General features: G+C 42.2%; 1 protein-coding gene across 8 annotated transcripts in view; it reads right to left on the minus strand.

Moving 5' to 3' along the window:
• The window catches only part of rerea (arginine-glutamic acid dipeptide (RE) repeats a), a 626,626-nt gene that overhangs the window by 423,054 nt on the left and 176,833 nt on the right, over nt 1–26,739 (minus strand). For all 8 annotated transcript variants that reach the window (XR_005457454.1, XM_038773781.1, XM_038773783.1 and 5 more), the window contains one exon: nt 7,849–7,919. Coding sequence is in view for 7 of the 8 variants with exons in the window: in XM_038773781.1 (XP_038629709.1) it covers nt 7,849–7,919 (71 nt within the window). In the remaining variant the exon portion in view is untranslated. The remainder of the gene's footprint in view (nt 1–7,848; nt 7,920–26,739) is intronic.

A 26,739-nucleotide genomic window follows, 5' to 3' on the forward strand; every position in this document is an offset into this window, starting at 1 on the left:
TCCACCTCCACGTGCGCAAGGCTCAGCCTGACGCAACTAAAAGTGGTACATAGAGCCCACTTAACAAGAACCCGTATGAGTATGTTCTTCCCGGAGCTAGAGGACAGATGTGAACGGTGCCAAGGAGGCCCGGCCACATGTTCTGGTCTTGCCCCAGACTTGTGGAATACTGGACAGCCTTCTTTGAGGCAATGCCCAAAGTGGTGGGGGTGAGGGTGGAGCCATGCCCGAAAGTGCCGGTCTTCAGGGTTTCAGACCAGCTAGATCTATTCCTGGGGAGGAGGGCGAACGCCCTTGCCTTTGCCTCCCTGATCGCCCGCCGTAGAATCCTGTTCGGCTGGCAGTCAGCAGCACCACACAAAGCTGCAGACTGGCTGTCTGACCTCTCGGAATCTCTCCAAATGGAGAAAATCAAATTCACCATCCGAGGGTCAGACGACGGCTTCCACAGAACGTGGGAGCCATTCACCCAATTGTTCCGGGACCTGTCCGTGGCCAACAAACAAGGAGAAGAATAGCCGGGTGGCCAAGAAACGAGAAAGAAGCCAAAGCATGAGAGGGAGAGATAGACTGGGAGAGGGGGGGGAAGGACAGCTAAATCTAAGAGGAAGGAAAGGTGAACCACGGGGGGGCGGGCAGAAGCAGGGAGGGGGGGTAGAGGGAACAGACAGGGAACAATAGAGGAGAGCCAGGGAGGGGGGGGGGGGGGGGGGGGGGGGGGGGGCAAGGAAACGTTAACAAACTTGGCATCCACAGGAACAGAGAAAACGGGAAAGACGGGTGGGCCGCAGAAGCGGAAGTGCGCACGAGACGACAACGAACTCCGTCTGGGAGAAGCAAGGGACAACACCATGAACGGATGCCGACATATATGTGTGTAAATAACTTTGCCAAGTGTACAGAGCTGCTGCTGTTGGGCGGGGGCATAATACCGTCCACTGACCTCTCGGGGAAAATTTAAACGTCAGCAGCAGCAGCGATCCATTGGGGGGGGGGGGGGGGGGGGGGGGGGGGGTGAATGCCCCGTTGGAAGGGTGTGGGAAGACTCAGGCGTGTGAGGTAACATCTAGTTAATTGCTATTGTATATTCTCTTTCTGCACTATGTTAATGTTCACTCTATTTTGCCATGTTAGGTTTATTACTATTTATGAAAAATTTTGCAAACTTTTAATAAAAAACATTTAAAAAAATTATACACAAATAACCTACTTCCCAAAGTTACAATACTCTTATCTGAAATAATAATTTTACAGCAAAAAAGTTATAACAGTCTTTATCTTATCAATGTTAAAGACAATAATCTAACACTACTTTAAAATAACCTTCCATGGCCTTCATGAAACATTATACAAGTTCTAAAAAAACATTGTAATGTTGCAATAAAATGAAGAAAGAGGCAATGGGTCTCCAGTGTAGATTCTGGTCTTGCAAGATTGACTGACATGGCTTTTACTTTTCTCTAAATGGTTGTGCAGGAACAATGAAAAATAATTTGATCAGACCTTACCAAGAAATTAGTGGATATAAATTGTCAACTCAAGGAATATTCTCGATTCAATAAACTTCTATTTTCTTCTTTTACGGGATGTGGGCATTCTTGGCTAGGCCAGCATTTGTTACTGATCGCTAATTGGCCTAGAGAAGGTGGTGGTGAGCTGCCTTCTCGAACCAGTGCAGTGCACATTGTGTAGGTACACCGAAAGTGCTTTAAGTAGAGTTCCAAGATTATGACCCAGCGACAGTGAAGGAACAGTGATATCGTTACAAGTCATGATGATGTGTAGCGTGGAAGGGATCTTGCAAGCGGTGATGTTCCCATACACCTGTTGCCCTTGCCCTTCTAGGTTGTAGAGATGGTCAGTGACAATAGGAATGCAACCTAGTGGTGTAAATCATATTCTGAAGCCAGGCTACGGCATGAGCTGCTGTTTCAACTGCTTGTTTTTTTTTATTACTTTCAACTTTTTTTCCACTAACTCAGTGGCTTGTACCATTCAGAGTCCAACAAAAAGACTGTTCCCCAGGCTTCAGGAAATGGTGCTCGTTTTAAAATCAGCTGCTGAATCAACAAGGATAATTTCCCCATCTTTTCCCTCCCTGCAATGGCTTTTGCCGTTGTCACACCATTGCCCCAGGTGCCTCCCAAGGATCCATCCCTGCCCCTTCCTAGTTCTCATCTACATGCTGACTTTTGGCAACATTATTCCAAAACACAGGATTAGTTTAGAAGCAAATTACCGAGGATGCTGGAATCTGAAACGAAAACACAAAATGCTGGACAATCTCAGCAGGTCCGACAGCATCTGTGGAGAGAGAACAACTCTGAGGAAGAGTCATCCACACTCAAAACATTAGCTCTGAGATTTTCCAGCATTTTCTGTTTTTGTGACAGGATCAGTTAATATGTGTACACCGAGATCCAGCTCACCTCACTGTCATTTCTCTCAATTCCAGCGCTTGTCGCTAATTATCAGACTGCTCATCTGAGCTGGATGAGCAGAATTTCCTCCAAATACTGCACTTAAATACTGCACTGTCTACATTACCTGCTACAAACTCCATTCCCTGGCTACTGATTCCATCCACCTTTCTGATGACTGTGTGAGGCTGAACCACATACTGTTTGCATCCTTGGTATCATATTTGACCCCACGATGAGATTCTACTAAGAATGCCTATTTCCACCTCCATAACATCGGCTGATTCCACGCTCGCCTCAGTTCTCCTGCTCCCAAAGCCCTCGCCTTTGTTACTTCTCGGAAGGACTATTCCAAGGTACTTCTGGCCAGCATCCCATATTCTGCTCTTCGTAACACTACGATCTTTATTCACACCAAATGCCATTTACCCATTAACCGTGTGCTCGCTGATCTACACTGGCTCCCAGTCAAGCAATATTTTGAGTTAAAAATTTTCACCCTTGTTTTTAAATCTGTCTACTCAGTCCTGCCCATCACCGTAATCTCCACCAGCCACACGATGCCACACAGATGAGACGAGGAGGAACTACTTCTCGCAGAGGGTGGTGAATTTGTGGAACTCGCTGCCCCATAGTGCGGAGGAATCGGAGTCATTAAATGGTTTCAAGGAGGACTTAGATATATTTCTGATTTTAAAAAATGGGCTAAACGGATATGGAGAACGGTGGGGAGGTGGATTTGGGACCAGGGTGAGATCAGCCATGATCTGATTGAATGGCGGAGCAGGCTCATAGGCCGAATTGCCCACTTCTGCTCCTAATTCCTATGTTCCAAGATATTTGCGCTCCTATTATTCTAGCCTTTTGACCAATTTCAATTATTGCACCACTGGTGGCCACATATTCAGCTACCTACACACTTAGTTTTGGAATTGCGTCATTAAACATCTCTGCTTCTCCTTTAATGTGCTCCGAGCTTTTGGCCATCTGCCCTAAAATGGGCTTATGTGATGGCATGAAATTTTGTGTATAACCCCCTGGGGAGGGGGGAGGGATTTCTTATGCTAAAGTGCTATATGAATGCAAATTGTTGTTATCACTGGAACATGAGGATACATGTTTGAAAAAGCATGGGTGCAGATCTGTAACTCCTCACAGACTGTAATCTGGCATCACCTAGCATAATACTTTCTTCTATATCAATGTACATAACTGAGGCCGGGAGGGAGCAAGGGGAGGGCGAGGGGGAGGGGGAGGGGGGGGGGGGGGGGGGGGGGGGAGAGCAAGGGGGGGGCGAGGGAGCAAGGGGGGGGCGAGGGAGCAAGGGGAGGGCGAAGGAGCAAGGGGAGGGGGTGATGGCAGGGAAATAAAGTAGTAAGGAGGTATAGAAACAATGCAGAGGGAGGGGAAACCTTCAAGAACACGTCTACATAGAATGCAATATTCTTTTTTCACAGATTATTTTCAATCATGTGTTCACCTCTAATGCCTGAAGTTCAAACCATTTATTCTTGACTGCAAATCTTCCATGAGTTTTTACCATCCTACACCACCAACGTCCTCCACCCTATGGTCATACCATAACATAGAACATAGAACAGTACAGCACAGAACAGGCCCTTCGGCCCTCGATGTTGTGCCGAGCAATGATCACCCTACTCAAACCCACGTATCCACCCTATACCCGTAACCCAACAACCCCCCCCTTAACCTTACTTATTTAGGACACTACGGGCAATTTAGCATGCCCAATCCACCTAACCTGCACATCTTTGGACTGTGGGAGGAAACCGGAGCACCCGGAGGAAACCCACGCACACACGGGGAGGACGTGCAGACTCCACACAGACAGTGACCCAGCCGGGAATCGAACCTGGGACCCTGGAGCTGTGAAGCATTTATGCTAACCACCATGCTACCGTGCTGCCCCTTAATGTTCACCTTTACAATTTTCACCCACACTGCTCTTTTTGATCCCTTAATCCATCAACTGCAAAACCTTTGGTCATCACATATCTATAACTGGTCAATTTGCTTTGTAAATCTATGCACTCTGCCACATCTCTCCGCATCTTCACAAGGCTTTGGGTGGCACAGTGGTTAGCACTGCTGCCTCACAGCACTGAGGACCCAGGTTCGATCCCGGCCCGGGTCACTGTCCGTGTAGAGTTTGCACTTTCTTCCTGCGTTTACGTGGGTATCACCCCCACAACCCAAAGATGTGCAGGGTAAGCGAATTGGCTGCGCTAAATTGCTCCTTCATTGTGGGGGGGGAAATAGAATTGGATATTTTAAATTAGTTTTTTTAAATCTTCACATGGCTCCTCAAAGCTCATCCTTTTCACCATGTAGTGCATTTTTTGCACAGTGTCCAATCTCTTTATTGCTTGCAAAACATCCCATTGGATGTTTCACTATTTAAAATGTTACAGTTGTTGATTTAAAAAAATTATCCATGCTTTCTTACTCACCATCACCCTGAACTTCCAAAAAATAAAAATCTGAGCATGAAAAGATTATTCTGTACATTCTAAATCACTGATCATATGTTAATGGAACACACAATCTCAACAATAGACTAAATACAACATTTCTCATAAATTTTAAAAGTTCCTAACTTGAGTTAACAAAATAGATCTACAGTAAAACTGCCCTATTATATCCAGTAAGTTTAAGCAATTTTTAAATATAGGAATATCTTGTAGCTTACATTCCACAATTACAGTGTCTCTATCTATGCAGTCTGCCACATGCAGTTCCTCCCTATGCCTTATTAGAGCATGTGCTACCCAATAAATTCTAAATGGAATACTCAGAGTCTTCTATATCATCTTGGATACTCCTGTCATGGAGAGTGCTTTTTGCTGAAATGTATCCTGGGTTTTCCCCAACAGCTTAAACTGTCTATTGGGAAATATATGCAGGAGCAGTTTCACACACTATAACATTTAGCAGTTTAGACCTCCATGCACTCGCATCAATCAACTTAAATCCTTTCTCTGCAGTTGAACGTCATTGAGCAACAGTGCAACAGACTACCCTTTGAGCCAATAATTGTATGAAATTCAGAGATGAAAAGTTAGTATTGCCTGACATACTGTCTGCACATTAAATTGCCTACACCAATGGTATTGGAGAATCTTTCTTCTGGGTTGGTCAGTACAGCATACAAACCGCACAGGCTGACAAGCTTTTCAGATGCATAACAAAAATGTTCGGTTGAGGAAGCTGAAGATGCTTGCGCATTGGCCCTCAGCAATTTAAAACAATACGGATTGAAAGGACACCATAATATCAAGTGCCCCATTCTCAAATAAGAAAATACACGTTGATCACCAATGCTAATCAGATTTTTGCTACCTTGCTGACATAGCTAAAAGGTGATAGAATGTGTCATAATTAAAAGTTTTCCTACAGTGTTAGGAAAACAAAGGTAGTTTTACCGGATCTATATTTGCATTGGTAAATATTAGAAATAAGGTATAGTTTTAAGTGGGTTACGTTAATATTTATGTGCCTGGAAGGCTAAAACCTATAGCTAGATTCATGCTGGGCAAAGGTATTGTATGTGTGGGGGGTCAGTTAAGTTCTAACTGTGTTTCTATTGTGCTTTCGAGCGGGCTATGGTATGAAAAATAAATAAACCAGCAGTGGTTGCTTTGCAACTGGGGCCTTGTAAAGGTAGAGAAACTTTTAAGTTTTGGTTTAGCTAATTTGTGGGCAGGTGAAGATAGGTAATGAGAGCGAAAGCAGCTCTCCCAGCTCTGCTAGAAGTAGTTGGTTCAGAAAGCCAGAGAAGGAACATCTTTCTCGGCTTGGCTTGAAGAAAATCCATACCATGGAGTAATGGTTCAGAAAACAAGTGCAGCGATTTGTAGAGCAGCAAATTAAGGAACTAGAGAAATGAAGAGAGGTTTCCTGGAAGTCGGAGGTTAAAAGGGACTAGAACAGAGCACTGTTCAGTTAAAGACAGACAAAGCTGAGAAGGCGGCTCAGACACCAGAAAGATATTGGAATTGATTTTCAAATTAGTTTTACTACAGCCTGTGGAACGCAAGTTGAAATATCTATGGAAATCGGTGACTGAATCTCAGAGTTTGTACAACAACAATTAAGACAAGGGAAACCTGAAAGGAGAGGTGTAAAATACTGGACTGGGTTCGTTGTTAAAGGTGGAGAGGAAGCTTTGTTTAAAAGTGTTACTTGGAAAACCTGGCCTGGATTTCAGAATGCAAACTGTTAAGGGAAAGCATTATTATGAGAAGATTTTAAAGTGTGTTTTTGGGAATGGAATTTGGAAACTGTCACATGGCAATCATCTGGGGGGGGATTCTGAGAAGCCATCCACAAACATTCAGAGTGGAGGATATATTTGCCCACACATTTTGTATGCTGAAAATGGACGTTGTAGGCTAATGAGACCATTGTAGCTTAAGATGTACTTTGTAATCAGTGTTAATCTTAAAATCGGTGTCTAGTTGTTAAGATAAAGGGGGGGGGGGGGGGGGGGAAGTAAAAGAGTTATTTGTATCCTATTCCAATTTTTTCATGCTTGATAAATGTTTTTTTTCCTTGTTGTTAAAACTAATTAGCGGTCCTGTGACTCTGTCCCTCCATGTTTCGAAAATAAAAATTAAGGTCTTTTGAGCCAGCGTTCCATTCTGGCATCTTCCTGTCCAGTTATAACAACCAACTGGGATTGTAACAGTTGCGATTAAGACTAATCAGGCTGTAAACATTTCAATGCTGGTTAGTGATCATTAATATCCAAGATGGAATGATGTCCGTGAAGTTAATCACTATTAACTCAGGGCCAGCTCTTACTGGAAAATAACACAGGCATTCAATGCCTTCAAAACCATTATTCCTTTTAAAAATAAATATATGGTTACAGTGCAACTTCATACAAAACTCTGTATCGCAAACAAAGTTTTCCAGAGGAATGATTCAGCGCCATTATTTCTTGGCAAACACAACAGTCGCTCTATGCTTAAAATTAATTGCTTTCAATTTGGGTATTACAACTATCTTTAGCACCCCAGCACGAAGTGAGGGAACTGGAAGACAAAGGATAAAAGTAGGATAAAAATATGGCTTCTGCTGGAGTGTCGACATGGACATCGACAAAAGGTACAACCACGCTCGCCTGTGGCAATTCCCCAAGCCCCCACCACCCACCCCTCAAACTGTGATTAAGAGAGCTTGATTTTGTTTTGGACATTTGGACTGGGAGGGAAGAATACACATAGCATGTTCTGCGCACAAACAGAATAATGACCTACAATTATACGTCAAGCTGGAAAAACAACATGGACATATACTGCGGCATTAAATTGTATAATATTCAGACAAATCAACAGCCCAAAATTGTTGGATAGTTTAAAATAGGAAAGAAAGAGAATCTGGCACAGCTGAATTTAACACTCACCAGTTTGAATTCTTGGATGCTGCAGATAAAGTAAGGTGTGTTGGGACGACGACTCTCTATATAAACACAATCTGATGAGAAAAGGAAAACAGAGCGTTAAATATAGGGAAACGGCAAATCATTGCAAACACCTAGGATACTTTTTGTGCACCTCACGTTCAATAAGGCATGGGAATTCAGTCAGCGTGACGTTGTTCATTTTCCACACATGTCAACCTGTGGGCTCTTTAGAAACAATGTTATGGGCAGTTTTGTGTCGTGGATCCAGACCAAGTTGGGTTGAAACTACCCACGTCATTTCACATTTGTGTTTTGGCTGATTTTACCGACTTTCAACTATCAGCCTGGGATGGATTAGAATCCAAGTTTGCCCAAGACGCAAAAATAGTGAGCATTTTAAACAGTGTAGATGTAAACATAAAATTCAAAAGAGATATTAATAGATTGAATGAATGGCCAAAACTGTGGCATATAGAATTCACTGCAGGTAAATGATACATCGTCCAATTTGGATAGAGCACTTTCTAAATGGTGAACAGCTAGTAACAGTGAAGGAATAAGGAGACTCAGGGATACAAATACATTGAAATAAATTAAGGAGTTGTACATCAAAGTTTGTAGATGGCACCAATTTATGAGACACAGTAAATTATGTAGATACAAGCAGGAAGTTTCAAATGCAGATTAAATGAGCGGGAAAACCACGTGTGGAAGTGCAAGGTTATCCACTTTGGAACCGACAATGGTAAATCACAATATTCTCAATGGGGGATTAAAAGATTTGGAGTGGACGTCCAGTGCATATGTACAAAAAGTAATCAAAAAGGCCACTGCCTGGATACAAAGGGGAAGAAGCTATGATTCATTTGTACAGAGTCGTGGTCCAAACCCCATCTATAGTACCCTGTCAGTTGTGGCACCATACCTCATAAAGGATATACTGACCTTGGAGGGATTGAAAGAGAAAAAAGATTTTCATTTATAAAGTGCGTCTCTGGACATTAAGGTCTTCCCAGATGCTCTGCAGTAAAGTACTTTTGAAGTGTCGTCACTGTTGTAATATAGGAAAAGTGACAGCCAGTTTGCATCAATGTAGGAAACACGCTCAGCCTAGTCATCTTTATTTGTTTCATCAATGACCTTCCCTCATAGGGTTGGAAGTGCTTGGCTTGCAGGATTCAAAAGTGTTCATCTCCAATCAACTTCTGCCATCTTACAGCAACACCTGGATAACAAAAGGCAAGTAACACTCTTGCTACATACATACCTGAAAATGACCAATCTGAATGAGAGCAAGCCAAGCCATCTACCCCTCGCCATCCACAGTGTCACCATTTTGTATTGAAGATTATTATTAATCTGAAGCTTGACATGACCAACTATATAAAGACTACGGTCACAAGAGCAAGACAGAGGCCAGGTACATTGGTGGCAAAAACTCAAAGAAAGCCATGACCATCTACAAGGCTCAAGTCAAGAATGTAATTGAACACTCACCACTCATGGAATGGTACAAACACAGTGCTCAAGAAGCTGAGCCCATTAAGAACATAGCAGTTGTTTGATTGGGATCAATAAATCTGATCTCAATATCTACATGGTTATCACCAACAGATTATGACTGCATTATGTGTGATCTAGAGCAGGAATGCAGGTGGGAGTTTGCATGCGGATTGAAGAAACCAAATTAGTGAGGATTTGAAACAAGGGTGGAAGATCCAACTTAAGATCCGACTAGTTTGCACTAGAGGAAGAATCACCAGAAAACTCCTCCCCATGAAAGACAGTTCTGGGGTTAAAAGTTACCACACTGGGAAAGGAAAGGAATAAAAGTAAACCATCAGAGTTAAAAGAAAAATCACCTTGAATTGGGTCCAGAGAATCAAATGACTACTTATGGGGTACTTAAGTATACCTGTGAGGTGGGTTTTTGGTTGTGTTAAAAGTAAATCGGGAGAGTTTTGTTCTGTAATTTAAAGTATAAACGACATACATGAAAACTGTTTAGTGAAGAGTGCTTTCAGTCTGTAACAGTAAAAGTCTTAAAACGTGAAACTTAGTCATGTGAACTGGAAGTTTGCATTTCCTTTTCAAGGTTATATGTCTCTGCTGGAATTGTAATATGCAATATTATAAATGATGCCATATGTTATTTTTGTGAACTCTGACCGTCAATATTTTCCTGAAACAATATCGCTTACAGATATAGTCAGTAATTTAAAACTTGCAAGCCAAATTCTGTATGCTTTCAAACATAGTCAGAGGGTTTATAATGTACTTGTGGCTTAAGGGGTGTAACATTTCTTTCACTGATGTGCGTAGGAAACTGTATTTTCAATATGAAAATATCACGGTTGGGAAAAGCCTAACTTGAACAATTGATAGGTAAAATGATTCAAAACACAGAAACATGCATCATTTAATAATAGAAGGGGAAAATTATATTCAACCGCACTATCACACTTGGCATTCATACCTCCTGTGTAGAAAACGCAAAACTAAACTGGGCCAATTGATAAACTGAAAAAAAAAACACACACCTATTTTTAAAATTCTGAAAGTAATCCAAGAGCCTACTGAAAGCTAAATTAATTTGGTGTGCCAGGCTGCCATTTAGCTATTACTAAATCACATCTGATAGCGAATCGGAATATTTATCAACTTGCACCACAATCAAGAAGAAATAAAATTACAATATTTACAGGACACGGGGTCAGCATAACTGAAGGACAGGAATTTAAATTCCTCCCAATATTTTGCTACTGTCTGACAAAGGAAAGCTTTATCACGTAAACAAGGTGTTTACCCAGTAAATACCAATTTAAACACTGCCTCAGGAGTTGCACGCGGTAGACAATGACCCATCCAATAAAAGGGGAGAGAAAGGAGGCACAGCAGTTGTTCCGAAGAAACACAATAGGTAATATCCCTGTCCACTTATTCTGCAAATCGAACCCTGCCACAAATTCAAAAAACTAACCTAGTATTCACAGGGTGACATCAAACAGAGAACGTACCGAGAAACAGAGAAATAAAAACATGATTTTCAGCCTGCAGTGAGGCAGCAAAAGGCCAAAGGAAATAAACTTGACATCGAGAACAACAAATAATGTTTTAAAGTAAATATTTCTACTGGGAGAAAAACAGATAGGCTTCAGAATAGTAAAACAATCATGCTAAAAACCTGGATCAAAATTTTTTTCCCCTTCACCTGGTCCTTTAAAGTCCTCTTAAATGGCAAGGATTGATTATGGGAGTTCAATGCACGGTAGCAGTGGCTAGCACTGTTGCTTCACAGCTGCTGGGTGCCAGGTTCAATTTCTGGCTTGGGTCAGTGTCTGTGTGGAGTCTGCACGTTCTCCCCTTGTCCGTGTGGGTTTCCTCCGGGTGCTCCAATTTCCTCCCACAAGTCCCGAAAGACATGTTGTTAGATAATTTGGACATTCTGAATTCTCCCTGTGTACCCGAACAGGTGCCGGAATGTGGCGACTAGGGGAATTTCACAGTAACTTCATTGCAGTGTTAATGTACGCCTACTTCTGACAAAGATTATTATTGTACTCACCAACTTTCCACAGCATAGCTGCACACACCAGAGAACAGTTTTAATCCGTCAGTCCAGTGGATGATGAAATGCAAATGTATGAAAAGTAGAGCAAGAATGGCCCAGGCTTCAGCCCCTAACATTGCTAGGAATAGGCAAATGAGTGGCTGGGGTACCAGAGGTAGGTAAATGAGTGACTGTCACATTTTGTCTTTTAACAGGGACACAAATCCAGAATAAAAACAAAAATACTTAGTTCCACAGATCTGAAAGAATATCGTAAGAAAATAAGAACCAGCTCATGTAAATCAGCTCAAGTCCCAGGCAAGTGCCCACTCAAAAGCGACGATTGTAATAAATATTTATTATACCTATTATTCTTCCTATTCCCTGAAGTGCCCGGTCCACACTTGGGTCGGGGTATTTATGTCACAGGTGCCCCAGGGTTAAGAGGGTAGCTTTGCCCCCCCCCCCCCCCCCCAATCCCAATCCAGGTACCTGAGCCTAGGGACTCTGCGGTTGCAGATCCCTTGGCCTCCTGTAGGGTTATAACAGTTCACTTTACAAACATCATAGGGCAAAGAGAAGTAGAAACGTTGTCATTCAAACTAGCCAACCATTACTCAATTACTCAAACTGGTTTGGAAAGGTTGAGGCAGCAGATTCCTAACCGGTGCAGGGTAACAAAGGATATGTTCGCCCAACCCAGAAACTCCACATTTTATCACTCTTTAGTCAATAAACCTCCAACAGAATGGTTGATCAGAACAGCAAAGATCAGAGGGATTTTGAAGGATCAAGTTTGGTAATTATTTCAATAATTCTAAAAAGTTAAATAGCAATTTGTCAAACTCCTGATCTGAAAGGAGCAAACCAGTGGCCTGGAAAAAAGCTGGTGTAGCTAGACCTCAGTAGATGAAGAAACTCATTGTTTACTGCCAAATGGGTGACAATCAACTGTATTTGTCTTTCTAAGGTTACTTAATACGGTTAACAGGCAGAATGGCAAGTTATCGAATACTCCTTTTTTTGGTCTTCCCCATAATGTGTATGACTATGAAGCAAGGCACCTCATGGCTAAGTGATTTCTAAAAATATGAACTGTGTTAAATCAAATAGCTTGCAATCACTTTCTTCCTTCTGTTATCCATCTTCAATTAATTCCCTGACGGATCAAGTGGGTTCTTTGCTCAGGAAATCATCTGTAACCAATATCAACTGAGGAACTTGGTTTGACAGAAAGCGTAACCAATTAAATTGTAGAGCTGGCTCTCCTAATGACAATTTTGAACATCACAATCTACCGTACAAAGGTGGAATTGCCAAAATAAGAGGCAACAGGCCTGCAAGTCTGGTACAAATGTCTATATCGAGTAGGTTGAATATTTTCCATGGTTTTGTGCAGAAAAGATCATCAAACATACCAATGCAACATGATCTTTAAGAAGTGGGATTGCATGTTTTTGCTCAATGAGCACACCTTGCACTGAGTAGATTGCAGGGTGAAATGGTGTCTTTTTCTTTGGAATGATTAATCACTTATCCATGAGGTGTGTTGCTTCATGCTGACAGACATTATGGGGAATGCTAAAATGTTCACAATAGTAACAGACGTTGATTTCCACCTCGAGAGTCCTACAACATTGCTGGAAAGAAAAGGAACTGGGTTGCAACACAGAACTGTGCTGTGTATCATTTAGGATGCATTATTTTCTTTTTTGCTCTTAGAACTGGATCCGAAGAATGAACAAATCGCACCAGCAAAGCAATATCGTCAATTTATGTTGGTCCACATTAACGTGAGTAGATCGATGCTTACTGCAGAGTATACACAAAGTTAGAAGCTCCATGTGTTGACTTTTCATGCTGCGAATATGGACAGGTTTTCAAATGAGGGAGGGAAGGACGTGCATGAAAAACAGACTATCCACACTGCAGGCAAAAGACTCAAACATGAGCCCTGATCAACGGAGTAACATTCAATTGGAAAACTGCTGATGAGATAATTCAACTTCAATAACTTTTTTTATGTTTTTTTTACTATGACGACAAACTATTAATTGCATTGATGTGTCAAAAATAATTTGCACACAAAAATTAAACTAACTGCAACAAACATGGTCTGCAAACTACACTACATTCACTTCTATCTGCTGGATTCCGGTCAAAAGACACACCCTGTATAAAAACATAATAATTAGAGTAGACTCTATGGGTCTGGTTTAGCACAGTGGGCTAAACAGCTGGCTTGTAATGCAGAACAAGGCCAGCAGCGCGGGTTCAATTCCCGTACCGGACTCCCCGAACAAGCGTCAGAGTGTCACAAGCAACTACGGGCTTTTCACAGTAACTTCATTGAAGCCTACTTGTGACAATAAGCGATTATTTATTTATTTATGGCCCTCGAGCCTAGTCCATCATTCCATTTGATCATGGTTGATCTTCTGTCGCAACTCAATTTCCCCCCAGTCCTCGTATCCCTCCGTTCTATGAGACCCCAAATACTTTTCCAGCTTTGAATATACTCAAGATGGAGCGTCCACAGCCCTCTGGGGTGGATAGTTCCAAAGATTCACCACATTCTTAGCGAAGAAATTTCTCATCTCAGCCATAAATGATCAATCCTTTATCCTGTGACTGCAGCTAGAGAAAACAACCGCTCAATGACAACCCTGTTATTTTAAAATTCTATAACAGTTCCCTGAAATTTACATCTCATATTAATCCACTCTCCCATCATTTTATAATACAAATTTTTAAAAGTTTACATTTACATATCTTACAAGCCACATTTGCTCGTCATCTTGCATTCACCGTTGAAGATGTCAGTTAATAGCATAATGGTTTGTGTGCTTTGTAGACCATAAAAGGAAGCATTTTCAGTATGATCACACAACAATGCCAAAACTGGAGTTTCTGATCACAACTAATCCTTTCTTCATCAGTCAAAAATCCTCTCCCAACAACATATGTTCACGAAGGGCCTTCCCGTGACTCAGCCAGCAGATTTATTAGCAGCATTCAACAATTTTTAGCTTATCGCTGCATCATGTGACCTGCTGCATGGTACAATGTTTGCCAGGAAATTAAGAAGAAAAACTCAGATATAAGGATACCTTAAGCAGCGCACAAAACGGCAACCAGCTGCTTTTACAGTGATAAACATGTACATTCTTCCTCTCATATGGTTAGCAATGAGCAAACTATTTGGCTGCTCGGCTAATACCAGCTCTTGCCGAGCACATTGCCGGGGACCCTCATATCAAGAGGGAAATAAAACTGACATCCAAATGTGACAGTAGCTAATGAATTATGTTGTTTAGCTGTTAATGCAGTGTGGGCTGTTTGACAAAGCTCATCCCTTATGACATTATTTTCCTTTTATGCTGGCACACACATGGAGCAGTAGCTGCACACAGTAAACACATCAAGTTTCTGTCTGTCTAAAAACTATTTTTTCTAAATCAGCCTGTTGTTTCTGCTGGAGGGTTAACTAATATATTTGGATCAATGAAGTGTATTCTGTCCAATTTATATCAATCGTTATCTGCTCAAATTCAGAGTATTTTCTCTTCAGTATTTTTATTCCATATCTTGCCTTCCCTCCTTGCTACCTCCCCAGCAAAGCACCTTTGCTTCAACCAACTGGAATTCACAACAATTCTGCATCTATGATAGGCAATTGTAAACAGTATTTGAAATAACTTCTTCCTTAATCAGGCTGGAATTACTCGAGTTGCTTAAATCTTGTACCTTCTGTCCCAAAAACCACATGAGCTGTTTGACCGGAGTCTTTCCCACATTTTCCATTTTATTTCAAATTGAAGCATTCACATTCTTTCAGTTTTTATCTATAGTGACTAAATATTCTTGGATGCAAAGTTCTGTTGAGCTGGAGTTCATGGCTACTCTCACTGGCATACAGTGTTTGGCTAGAAAGCAGTGTGTTTCTTTCGGGCAACAACAAGCACTGATTATGATTATTTACTGATGAAATGCTCTGATACTACATGGTGTAAAATATAGAAGCCTAACAAAATTTGGTAATTGAGAAAAAGTGTTAGAATTCCCGCGTTTTGCTTCAATGTTCGCCCCAAGACAAGGCTTAGGCCCAAATTAAATCAATAAAATGTAATCTGAATTAGAATTTCACCTCACAGTATGAGACTTCGCAATACTTGACTACGTGTTCTCCTACATAAAAGAAAGTGAATTTCAAGTCTCCAAAGAAATGAGCCACATTCACAAAAGAGTTGAGGGCTGGCATTTGTTCAGACATTACACTGGTTCATAGTGTAGTGCACCTTTGCTTCAACCAACTGGAATTCACAACAATTCTGCATCTATGAGAGGCAATTGTAAACAGCATTTGAAATAACTTCTTCCTTAATCAGGCTGGAATTACTCGAGTTGCTTAAATCTTGTACCTTCTGTCCCAAAAACCACATGAGCTGTTTGACCGGAGTCTTTCCCACATTTTCCATTTTATTTCAAATTGAAGCATTCACATTCTTTATGTTGTTTACATTAGGAAGGACATGATGCACCAACACATAAAGCTTGACAAAGTCAATGACAGATAATGTAAGAATCAGTCAAAATGTAATTGAATACCACAGAAGGCCAACTTTCCAAAGTATCATCACCTTTTTAAAAGATTAATTTACGTGATGTGGCTGTCGATGGTTAGACCAGCATTTATTGCCCATCCCTAGTTGCCCTTCAGAAGGTGGTAGTGAGTTGCCTTCTTGAACCACTGCAGTCTTTGAGGTGTAGGTACACCACTGTGCTGTTGGGGAGGGAGTTCCATGTTTTGCCCCAGCAACAGTGAAGGAACGGCGATATATTTCAAAGTCAGGGGGTGAGTGGCTTGGAGAGGAACCTCCAAGTGGCGGGGTTCCCACGTATCTGACACTCTTGTCCTTCTAGATCAGTGTTTTTCAAACTTTCTTTTCCGGGACCCACTTTTACCAACCGGCGGACCTTCGGGACCCATGCCGACCGACTTTCACAAGATGTCGGCTCACATTAGCGACCCACGCTGGCCAACCTTCGCGATACACCATTATTGTTTCCCTTTAATGCGGCAGGTGAGCATGCTTGGTCCTCACGATCTCTCTTGCTTCGTCATTCAATGTTGCATTTCTGCTAAGGACTTCAGCTGACGATTTAAGTTCTTGCTGCATGCTTTGAATAAAAATCAAGAGGTTTGTCCTCGAACTCGCCATGCTTAGTCTTCAAATGCCTTCGTAGATTTGAGGGTTTTACATTTGTCAGTACTTCCCTGCATAGAACATACATGGGCTTTGCATCCTGATGTGCACTGGCACAATTACAGCCATACCTCAAGAAATCATCTGTATACTGCTTTGTTCCCGATTTCTATTTCTTCTTAACTGTTTGTTCGCCAGAGGCCCTGGAGCTCGGGATACAGCTCACACCAGCACTGCTGGTGTCCTACTGTGGACTCTCCCGAGAAGCTCTTTCCAGCAGATTTAGTTGCAAGATCCTGGGCTGTTTGTATCTTTGGCCTCTCCACCTTATTACAAAATGACCCATATTCAGTTCTTCACAGTCTTGTTGCTTGCTTGCTGGCAGCTGCAAAATGGAAGAGCCTCACCTCTTATGATTTTGCATCCAAAGCATTGACGTGCCGGACGCACGACCTTCTCTCTGCCGCTGCCTCTGGTGGAAAGACTCATCGTGCATATTTAAAGGCCAATCGCGGCCGGCATTCTTTTCTTTTAAAACTTTGAAGCTTTATTTCTAATACCCAATTTGTCCAAATTTATGACTTTTTACTGCTAAAAATTGAAACAACTTCAGTTGAACATATGTATCCTTACACTTACACACAGATTTTGTTCTAAATATACTCCCACGTCTTTAGAAGTTTAACCAATTATAGAAAAAAGTACAATCTTGTTTTTACTTTACAAACTACGACTTTAGAGGAGATGAAATAACTTGTCAAACACGCACAATGTCACACTATTTCTTACTGGTTCCACTGCATTGCACTATCCAAACATCCAAGTCACCTCCTGCTCCATTCTCACCAAAAGCTCTGACGTCCTGATTTCCAGAGAGTGTCGACACAAAGTGATGACTGTAGGTTTCTCCCAGTGTTCACCTGTGTCAGCCCCATTGACTGACCTTGTTTAATCAGTATTTTGAGAAACCTAGCCTGGCTGCCTCTCACTGTATCCACCCCGGTCACAGACCACTACCTGACCAGTACTTACAATTGTGGGAGTGCAAACGGACGTTGTCCTGGTCATTGAATGGATTGACCAATTAGCCGCAGGTTGCAAACTGCCGATGGGTGGCGGGGGACGAGCCAGACACCACGTAAAGGACAAGCAATGGAGCGGAGCTCTAAGCTAGGGCCACCACTGTTGGAATCGCATCCATGTGTACACCCGTCAGCCAATTTCCCCGACCGCCCCCACCCCCGGCGCGGTGGCCAGCACACAGCCCATCCTCGCGCCGTCCTCCCCCTCAAACACCGCAATCAATCGGGGACTGCCTGCGGCCGGCATTCTTAAAAGCAGTTGGGAGCTTTTTCCCGCGATCAGGAACGCCACAACCGATTACTCCACGATCCTCCCGACACCCACTCACAACCCACCTGCGGTCGAGACCCCGAGTTTGAAAAACCCTGTTCTAGATGGTAGTGGTCAAGGGTTTGGAAGGTGCTATCTAAAGATCCTTGGTGAGTTACTGCAGCGCATCTTGTAAACACAGCTGCTACTGTTTGTCGGCTGTGGAGGGTTTGAATGTTTATGGAAGGAGGAGCAATCAAGCGGGCTGCTTTGTCCTGGATGGTGTTGAGCTTCTTGAGCGTTGTTGGTGTTGCACTAATCCAGGCAAGTGGAGAGTATCCCATTACATTCCTGACTTGTGCCTCTACATGGTGGACAGGCTTTGGGAGGTCAGGAGGTGAGTTACTCACTGTAGGATTCCTAGCCTTTGACCTGCCTTGGTAGCCACAGTATTGATATGACTTGTCCTGTTCAGTTTCTGATGAACGGTAACCTGCCAGGATATTGATTGTGGAGGATTCAGAATGTCATGGGGTGATAGTTAGATCCTCTCTTGTGGGAGATGATCATTGCCTGGCATTTCGTGGCGCAAATGTAACTTGCCACTTGTCAACCAAGCCTGGATATTCTCCAGGCCTTGCTGCATTTGGACACAGACTGTTTCATTGTCTGAGGAGTTGCAAGTGGTGCTGAACATTGTGCAGTCATCCGCAAACATCCCCACTTCTGATCTTATGATGGAAGGGAGGCCATTGAAGCAGTTGAAGATGGCCGGGCCTAGGACACTACCCTGAGGAACTCCTGCAGTGATGTCCTGGAGTGGAGATGATTGGCCTCCAAACACCAGAACCATCTTCCTTTGTGCAAGGTATGACTCCAACCAGCAGAGAGTTTTCCCCTTGATTCCCATCGACTCCAGTTCAGCTAGGGCTCCTTAATACCACATACGAATAAATGCTGCCTTGATGTCAAGGGCAGTCATTCTCCCCTCACAAGAACATTCAGCTCTTGTGTCCTTTGTATTACGTTAACCTCTGCACCTTCCTTTTCCAATTTTGTTCCTATTTCTCCTACGGGCAGTGATTCATACTGTAATATATTCCATTTGCAGCAACAATTGCTATACGGTATAAATCTTACTAATTTTCCATAAATTAACCACGGTGCGAATTTTGGAAAGTTATTCAACTGCAAGGGGGCATCACAGCTGACAGCAATCCTATCCTCACCCGACATCCATCTAGGTTCTTTGCAATGGAGATCACTAACTGGGAGCCAGGGGCAAGAACCCTGATGTTTCCACCCTGCCCTCAAACACCTCGCTCAGGTGCTGAAGTCAATCACAGTAACCTCATTATTGCTCCTGATTATTTTGTCGAATTCTGCACAGCCCACACAGCTATGCACCACACCAAAAGATGCAATCACTCAGCTATTAAGGGGACCAATTGGCAAAAACAATTTTAAATCTATGCCTCACATAGATTTTGAGAGTTAATTATTTTCATTAACCCATTACACGGGGAGAGCGAGTTTCTGGAGTTATACTTTAGAATTAATGTGGAGAAATATGTTTTAGAATGGCATTCAGGACAGCCCAATTAATTTTGTGAGGAATCACATCATGTGGCAGAAAATATATTGCAGGGCTTGATTTCAAAAAACAAAAGCTGCCGCTATCTGTATTTTGAGATAGTAAATTAGTATTCAAGTAACGGCATTCAAATTCAAGCTGCAACGCATAAATGGTCCTTAATGTTTTCAATTCATAAGTAAACCAAAGGGTCGTGAAAAACAGTCAAGCTTGAAGACAATCTGAGAAATTAGTTTGAAAACTACTGAAGCAACAAGTCTTCATGCCCAGTAATGCCCAGGTTATCAATGTTTTGCTAACGAAACAATTTTTGCAGGTCGAGTGCTCAGTGTCCTATAACAAGCATTACCAGGTCAAGCATAATATTCACTTTAGCGAGCTTTTCTCTGTTCTAGTCTAACAATCTGCCTAATTCCCACTTTTAGGACAAACCCACATCATTGCTAGGGTTACCAACTCTCCAAGGTTGTCCTTGATTCTCCAGGAGCTGAAGACTAATTTCCAGGCCACAGCTGCAAGCAACCCCCATGAAAGAAAATCATCGAAGCTTTCACCAACATTTTGTTTCATAATTTTCTTGAAACACTTCTGAGGCTTCAGCGCAAAAATCAAGGTTGACGCCCCATTGTAGCACGGAGTGCTGAGGAGTGCTACATTCTCAGAGATGTCTTCTTTCAGGTGGGACTTGAACCTGAGTCTGGGTGTAAAAGATCCAGTGGCACTATTTCGAGGTAGGAGGCTGTGATTAAATCTCTGGAAATACATCCAAACATAGCTGGTAACCCTATTACTAGTTTAGGGTCGACATTTCCTGACAGGCTTCTATCATACCTTCTTCTCTCCCCCCCACCCTTCCCCAAAAAGAAGGGAACCATCCTCAGCATCCACCTTGTCAAGCCCCCTCAGAATCTTGCATCTTTTAATAAGATCACCTTTCATTTTCTTCGGAGCTTCAATCAGTATAGGCCCAAACTGCTCTACCTTTCCTCGTATGAAAACACTTTCATCCTAGAAATCAGCCTGGTGAACCTTTGAACTACTTCCAATGAAAGTACATCCCCATTTAAGAAAGGCCGCCAACACTGTATCCAGGTGTGGTTGCACCAATGCCTCGTATAGTTGCTGCAAAACGTCTTCACTTTTATACTCCATTCCCATTGCAATACAGGGCAACATTCCTTTTACCTTCCTAATTACTTTCCCCTCCAAAGTCCAACTGGGAAGCAGAAAGGTCAACACGCAACACACTGTTAAAATGTATCTGAAAATACAGTGAAGCGTGTTTGAAGTGTCATTTAAAGGGCAATAGCAGCCCCCATTTTTAAAAAATATGACGCAAGACCAAGGAACACACAAGTATGAAAAGCAACTTCATAAGATCAATTCATGCAGCGGACCAAGTACAATGCTAACACAAACATAAAATAATAGACAGCTTCAAAGCATCGTTCCCCTTGGGTACATTTACTATTAAGTATTTAAATGTGAAAGCTTAGAAATTTAGTGAATTCTTGTGTTCCCATTTGGAAGGAATGCACCATCTGCAAATTTTATTCATAACGTAATACATAGCTCACTTTTTTGTCCTCTTCTGGCACTTCGAAGTGTGTCTGCCCTTGACATTTAGTATTGAGTAATTAAGGTTTTGGGGGGTTTTTGCTTGCTTGCTGGGCATTTTTTTTTTTTTTAAACATTTTGTTTTTGTGATGACATTGACCAGCAATGCAAAGAATCAATGTGAGTATATAGTATATTAACTACCCTATTGCTTAAATTAGAAAATATCAAAGAAAGGTCAGGATCTTCAAACTGATTCATTCTCAATGGTCACAAATGGATTGCTACTGAACCATGAAGTTCTGTATGTATGCAAGTTTTTCCTGGACAGCAACAGTTTTCCATCCTGACATTTTCCTGATTGAGAAAACCCCGTTTCATATCAGGAATAATTTAGATTCAATAATTTGTTGGGCGGTGGAAATGAGAACTACTAATAAACAGGTACTGATAAATGCCATGGTAGCAATGCATTTCCTGTTGACATATTATTGTGAAATAAGATCCTACTGCACTTGTCCATATTTTTATTCTGACTTTGATTTTCTTGAAATAATATGTAACATCATGGCAATATAGTTTGTTTTGACATTCTGTCACATCATGTCAGTAAATCTGGTTTTGCAGTGTGGCAAGTTAAAAGGAAAAAAAGTAATGTTTTAATCATTACTCACAACTCACACAGCGTGGTAATGCATCACAGAATGTGACATACTAAATTTAGAAACTATTTTTAATCCAGCAGTTAATGCAGAATAACTGGATGCTGAAAAAACAACAGATAAATGCACACTATCTCTGCGACTGAATCCAAACAATATCGATACGATTATTTTAAAGCTTCGCTTACCCCTCCTCAGTTTCAAATGCAATATATCACGTAAATATGCTAAAATAAAATGCACAATGTTTGCTAATCCAAGCGCTGCTGTGGTCTACACTGACATTTTACATGACTGCCAAATTGGACAGATTTTGTAATTTCTTGGTAAAACCACTAGATGGAGCACCACACAGTAAAGGTAAAACAAGCTGTTAAAAGGCGCCATCAGATGTGTCAGCTGAAGAAGTGGCCTGCCTTCCCAATTGAAAGATGAAGAGTGGCAGTAAGGGAGGGGGCACCTGGAAGCCAGCACAAAACAAATGTAAATTACCAGGCTCACTACATGTGAACTGCACGTATATAACATTAAAACATTGCGACAGCATCGTACATTTATGTCTTTAGCATGTTGAGATCAAAGAGATAGATTAACAGGCCTCGCAAAGGAGAAAAGGACTGGTAGAGTAGTTAATGGTAAAAAGTGAGAATCCCAGCATCTCAGCCATAGGCAGCTGAAGGCACGTCTGCCAAAGAAAATTAGGATGCACGAGAGGCCACATTTGGAAGAGCTGAGAAATGCTTCAAGGTTGCTGGAGGTTACAAAGTTAGGGAGCGGCAAGGCCGCGGGAGGATTTTAAAAATACGAATAAAATGTCAAAACCTGTTTCCGGGATTTAGAGGGAGTATGATTTTGTGCTCCGGCCATTCGGGGGCAACTGCCCTGATGTGTTTGCCGTTACTGGGGTAGGGGGTGTGGGTTTTAGAAGCTTGATGTGGGGGGCACAAGAATGTTACGTGGTTTGACAGCACTTGGGAGGGGATTGGCAGTTTCCAATAGATCTCTGCCACTGCTGATTGCGTTGTCTTTTGGTTGATTCCTGAAAGAATATTATTTGTTAAATATTAGAGTTGCACAGATGGGCAGCACGGTGGCGCAGTGGTAGCACTGCAGTTTCACGGCGCCGAGGTCCCAGGTTCGATCCCGGCTCTGGGTCACTGTCCGTGTGGACAGTGGGACATTATCCCCGTGCTTGAGTGGGTTTTGCCCCCACAACCCAAATGTGTGCAGGGTAGGTGGATTGGCCACGCTAAATTGCCCCTTAATTGGAAAAAAGAATTGGGTACTCTGAATTTTTTGAAAATAAAAGTTGCACAGATAACCATCCAAGTGTCGTTACCTCTGTAATAATAAATAACAACAGCTGCTTTAATTTACATTTCTTTTTTATAAATTTAGAGTACCCAATTATTTTTTTTTCCAATTAAGGGGCAATTTAGTGTGGCCAATCCACCTAGCCTGCACATCTTTGGGTGGTGGGGTGAAACCCAAGCAGACACGGGAGAATGTGCTAACTCCACACGGACGATTTGATTTCATTTTCAATTAGCCGATTTCAGTTAGAAATTTCTGAACTTCTCCGAAAAGGCTTGCACCCAACATCCCATGTAAATGAATAATCTCTTTATCAATCACAAACAAGCCCAGGAATGACCAAGCAACATTTTTCTTTGGAATCAGAAACCCGAGGAACAGATTACATTTTATCCCAGGTTAATATACCGAAGAAGCACGTTAAATATCTTGCAGGGTTTTCCATGCAATCGCAGCAGCTCTAGAAAACAATAGCACCTTGTCTGTCTCTCGTTTAGTCTGACATGTTTTCTTGAAGTTTAAAACAAATTAAGTTATCAACTTTTGTTCAAAGGATTAGCTGTGACCAGACTCAAATTCACTGTCCAGTTGGATTAAAATCATTTCCACCAACTGTGCAAACTAAAATACTGTTGTACACAGAGTCACCATGTTACTAGAAAAATAACTGGCTGCACATCTATGGCATTGTTTGTTTGATTAATGAACAATCAGTATGGTCAGCCGTGCAATGTATCTTTGTGTACTTCATTTCGCCCGTCCTTGAATCTAGTTTGTCGCTATCCTTCAAAATATATATATTTTTTATTTCACGTGAATAAAATTTCATATATGTTCTTTAGCTTTTTTAAAAACAAACAATTTTGCAATACTTAGACTGACGAGAAACACTGCACCAGACTAAATTTTACAGATGCTCATTGGGAACACTGAAAACGGCAGACCTCTCTTCAGATAACAATTTGCTTTGCACAAATTGGCTACCACGTTTGGGGACAGAAAAACACACTTTGAAAACTATTCATTAGCTGTGAAGTACTTTTGAGACATGCTGGGAATGCGAGGCCCTTAAAAAATTTCATGGGGTCACAGGTCTGGACAAAAATAACAAGTGCAAGCCAAGGTTTCATGGAGAGGCTGAGGACTTTAAGTAGCAATATGGTTGCTATTCAAAAAATAGGTGGTATTCAAAAAAAAGGTGGTATTTTTATAAAAGCACAATAAGACAACGCATCATTCTCTAAGTTCTCTTGATTGATCATCCAGGTTTCGTTGTTTTGTTCGTAGTTCTTCACTGTTAAGTTTCCAAACTACTTTCTTCACTTCAGATTCCAATGTTCCCTTCAGTTTTGATAAGCTCCTATTTTTCTTCGAGCCAATCAAGAAATGTGACAGTAAAGGTTTGCTGTGGGGGATGAAAGCATCAATGCACTTTGGCAAAACGGTGAAACACTGAGATGGCAGGATACCATAGAATCCCCACAGTGCAGAAGGAGGCTATTCGGCCCATCGAGTCTGTACCAACGCTCCGAAAGAGCACTCTACCTGGGCCCACTCCACCCGCCCTATCCCCGTAACCCCACCTAACCTGCACATCATTTGACTGTGGGAGGAAACCCACATAGACTTGGGAAGAACATGCAAACTCCACACAGTCATCCAAGAGTGGAATTGAACCCGGGTACCTGGTGCTGTGAGGCAGCTGTGCTAACCACTGTGCCGCTGTATGTGTTGCACAACATGATCTGTTAGCAGCGTAGCATTTTAAATGGGTGGCCCGGTAACACAGTGGTTAGCACTGTTGCTTCACAGCGCCAGGGTCCCAGGTTCAATTCCCAGCTTGGGTCACTGTCTGTGCAAAGTCTGCACAATCTCCCCATGTCTGCGTGGGTTCCTCTGGGTGCTCTGGATTCCTCCCACAAGTCCAAAAGACATGCTGTTAGGTAACTTGGACATTCTGAATTCTCCCTCAGTGTACCCGAACAGGCGCCGGAATGTGGCGACTCGGGGCTTTTCACAGTAACTTCATTGCAGTGTTAATGTAAGCCTACTTGTGACAATAAAGATAATAATAAATGAAATTGCTCTATTTATTGCTTTTGGGTGCAACTAATATGTACAACTATTTCTCGGGAGACGAGGAATTTCTGTTTTATTAAATAGCTAGAAATGATTCAAATTAAACAAAGAAATCCCGAAGTGTTTAATAACCAATGAAGTGCTTTTGAGGTGTCATCACTGTTGTAACGTAGTAAACATGGCAGGCACGGTCCAAACATGGACAAAACAGATGAACTCAGATGAGAGTGACTGCCCTTGACATCAAAGCAGCATTTGGTCACGTATGGCATCAAGGAGCCCTAGCAAAACTGGAGTCAATGGGAATCTGGTAAACTCGCCACTGTTCGGAGTCATACCTAGATTAAAGGGAGATGGTTATGGTTGTTGGAGGTCAGTCAGCTCAGTCCTGGGATATTGTTGCACAAGTTCCTCAGAGAAGTGTCCTAGGTCCAACCATCTCCAGCTGCTTCATCAATGGCCTTCCCTCCAACATAAGTTCAGAAGTTGGGGTAGTTGCCGATGATATTACTCTGTTCAGCACCATTTGTAACTCAAATACTGAAGCAGACCGTGTCCACATGCAGCAACACCTGGACGATATTCAGATTTGTGTTGACAAGTAACCCACAAGGGCCAGGCAATGAAAAATAAAATGAAAATTGCCCTTCGCCATTAAGAGAGAGTATAATCATCACCTCTTAACATTCAATGGATTACCATGGTCTGCATCCCCTGCTATCAACACCCGGGGGGGTTACCATTGACCAGGAACTGAATCGTACAAAACTTAGAAATACTGAGGCTACAAAAGCCGGTCACAGGCTGGGAATTCTGTGGAGAGCAGCTCACCACCTTACTCCCCAAGTCAGGAGTGTAATGGAATATTTTCCACTTGCCTGGATGAGTGCAGCTCCAACAACACTCAAGAAGCTCAACACCATCCAGGACAAAGTAACCCACTTCAGCATTCACTCCCTCCAACACCAACCCACAGTGGCAGCAGTGTGTACCATCTACAAGATGCAGGGCAGCAACTCGCCAAGGTTCCTTTGACAGCACCTTCCAAACTCGCGGCCTCTACCATCTGGAAGGACAGGGACAGCAGATGCATAGAAGCGCCATCACCGACAAGTTCCACTCACACCAACCCAACTTGGACATTTATTACCATCCCTTCACCATCCCTGTGTCAGAATCCTGAGACTCCCTCCTTAACGGCACAACCGGTGTACTTACACCACATGGACTACATCAGTTCAATTTCAAGGGCATTTCAGGATAGGCAATACATGCTGGCCTAGCCAGCGATGTCCACATTACACAAATAAATAAAAAACTTGAAGAGGGTGGGAATGCAAGAATCACTGTTTTACAGACAATTATATTGTTCTTTTTTAGTTGGTTTATTTCAGCGTGGAAATTCACAGCAGTTATTAGTGGCTTGATCTGTGCTTCAGATGGTGAACACGGCTGGTGATACTATTTATATTATTTTTGCCACGTGCTGTTGGAAGCAACCCAGATTTTGACAGTGTTGAAACAGGCTGCCTTTAAGTTACAGTAAATTAAATTTGAATGGCTTAGCAATGTGCAATGTATTGGGGATAACTATAA

The sequence above is a fragment of the Scyliorhinus canicula genome, chromosome 16 (genome assembly GCF_902713615.1).
Source record: "Scyliorhinus canicula chromosome 16, sScyCan1.1, whole genome shotgun sequence".
Lineage (NCBI taxonomy): Eukaryota > Metazoa > Chordata > Chondrichthyes > Carcharhiniformes > Scyliorhinidae > Scyliorhinus > Scyliorhinus canicula.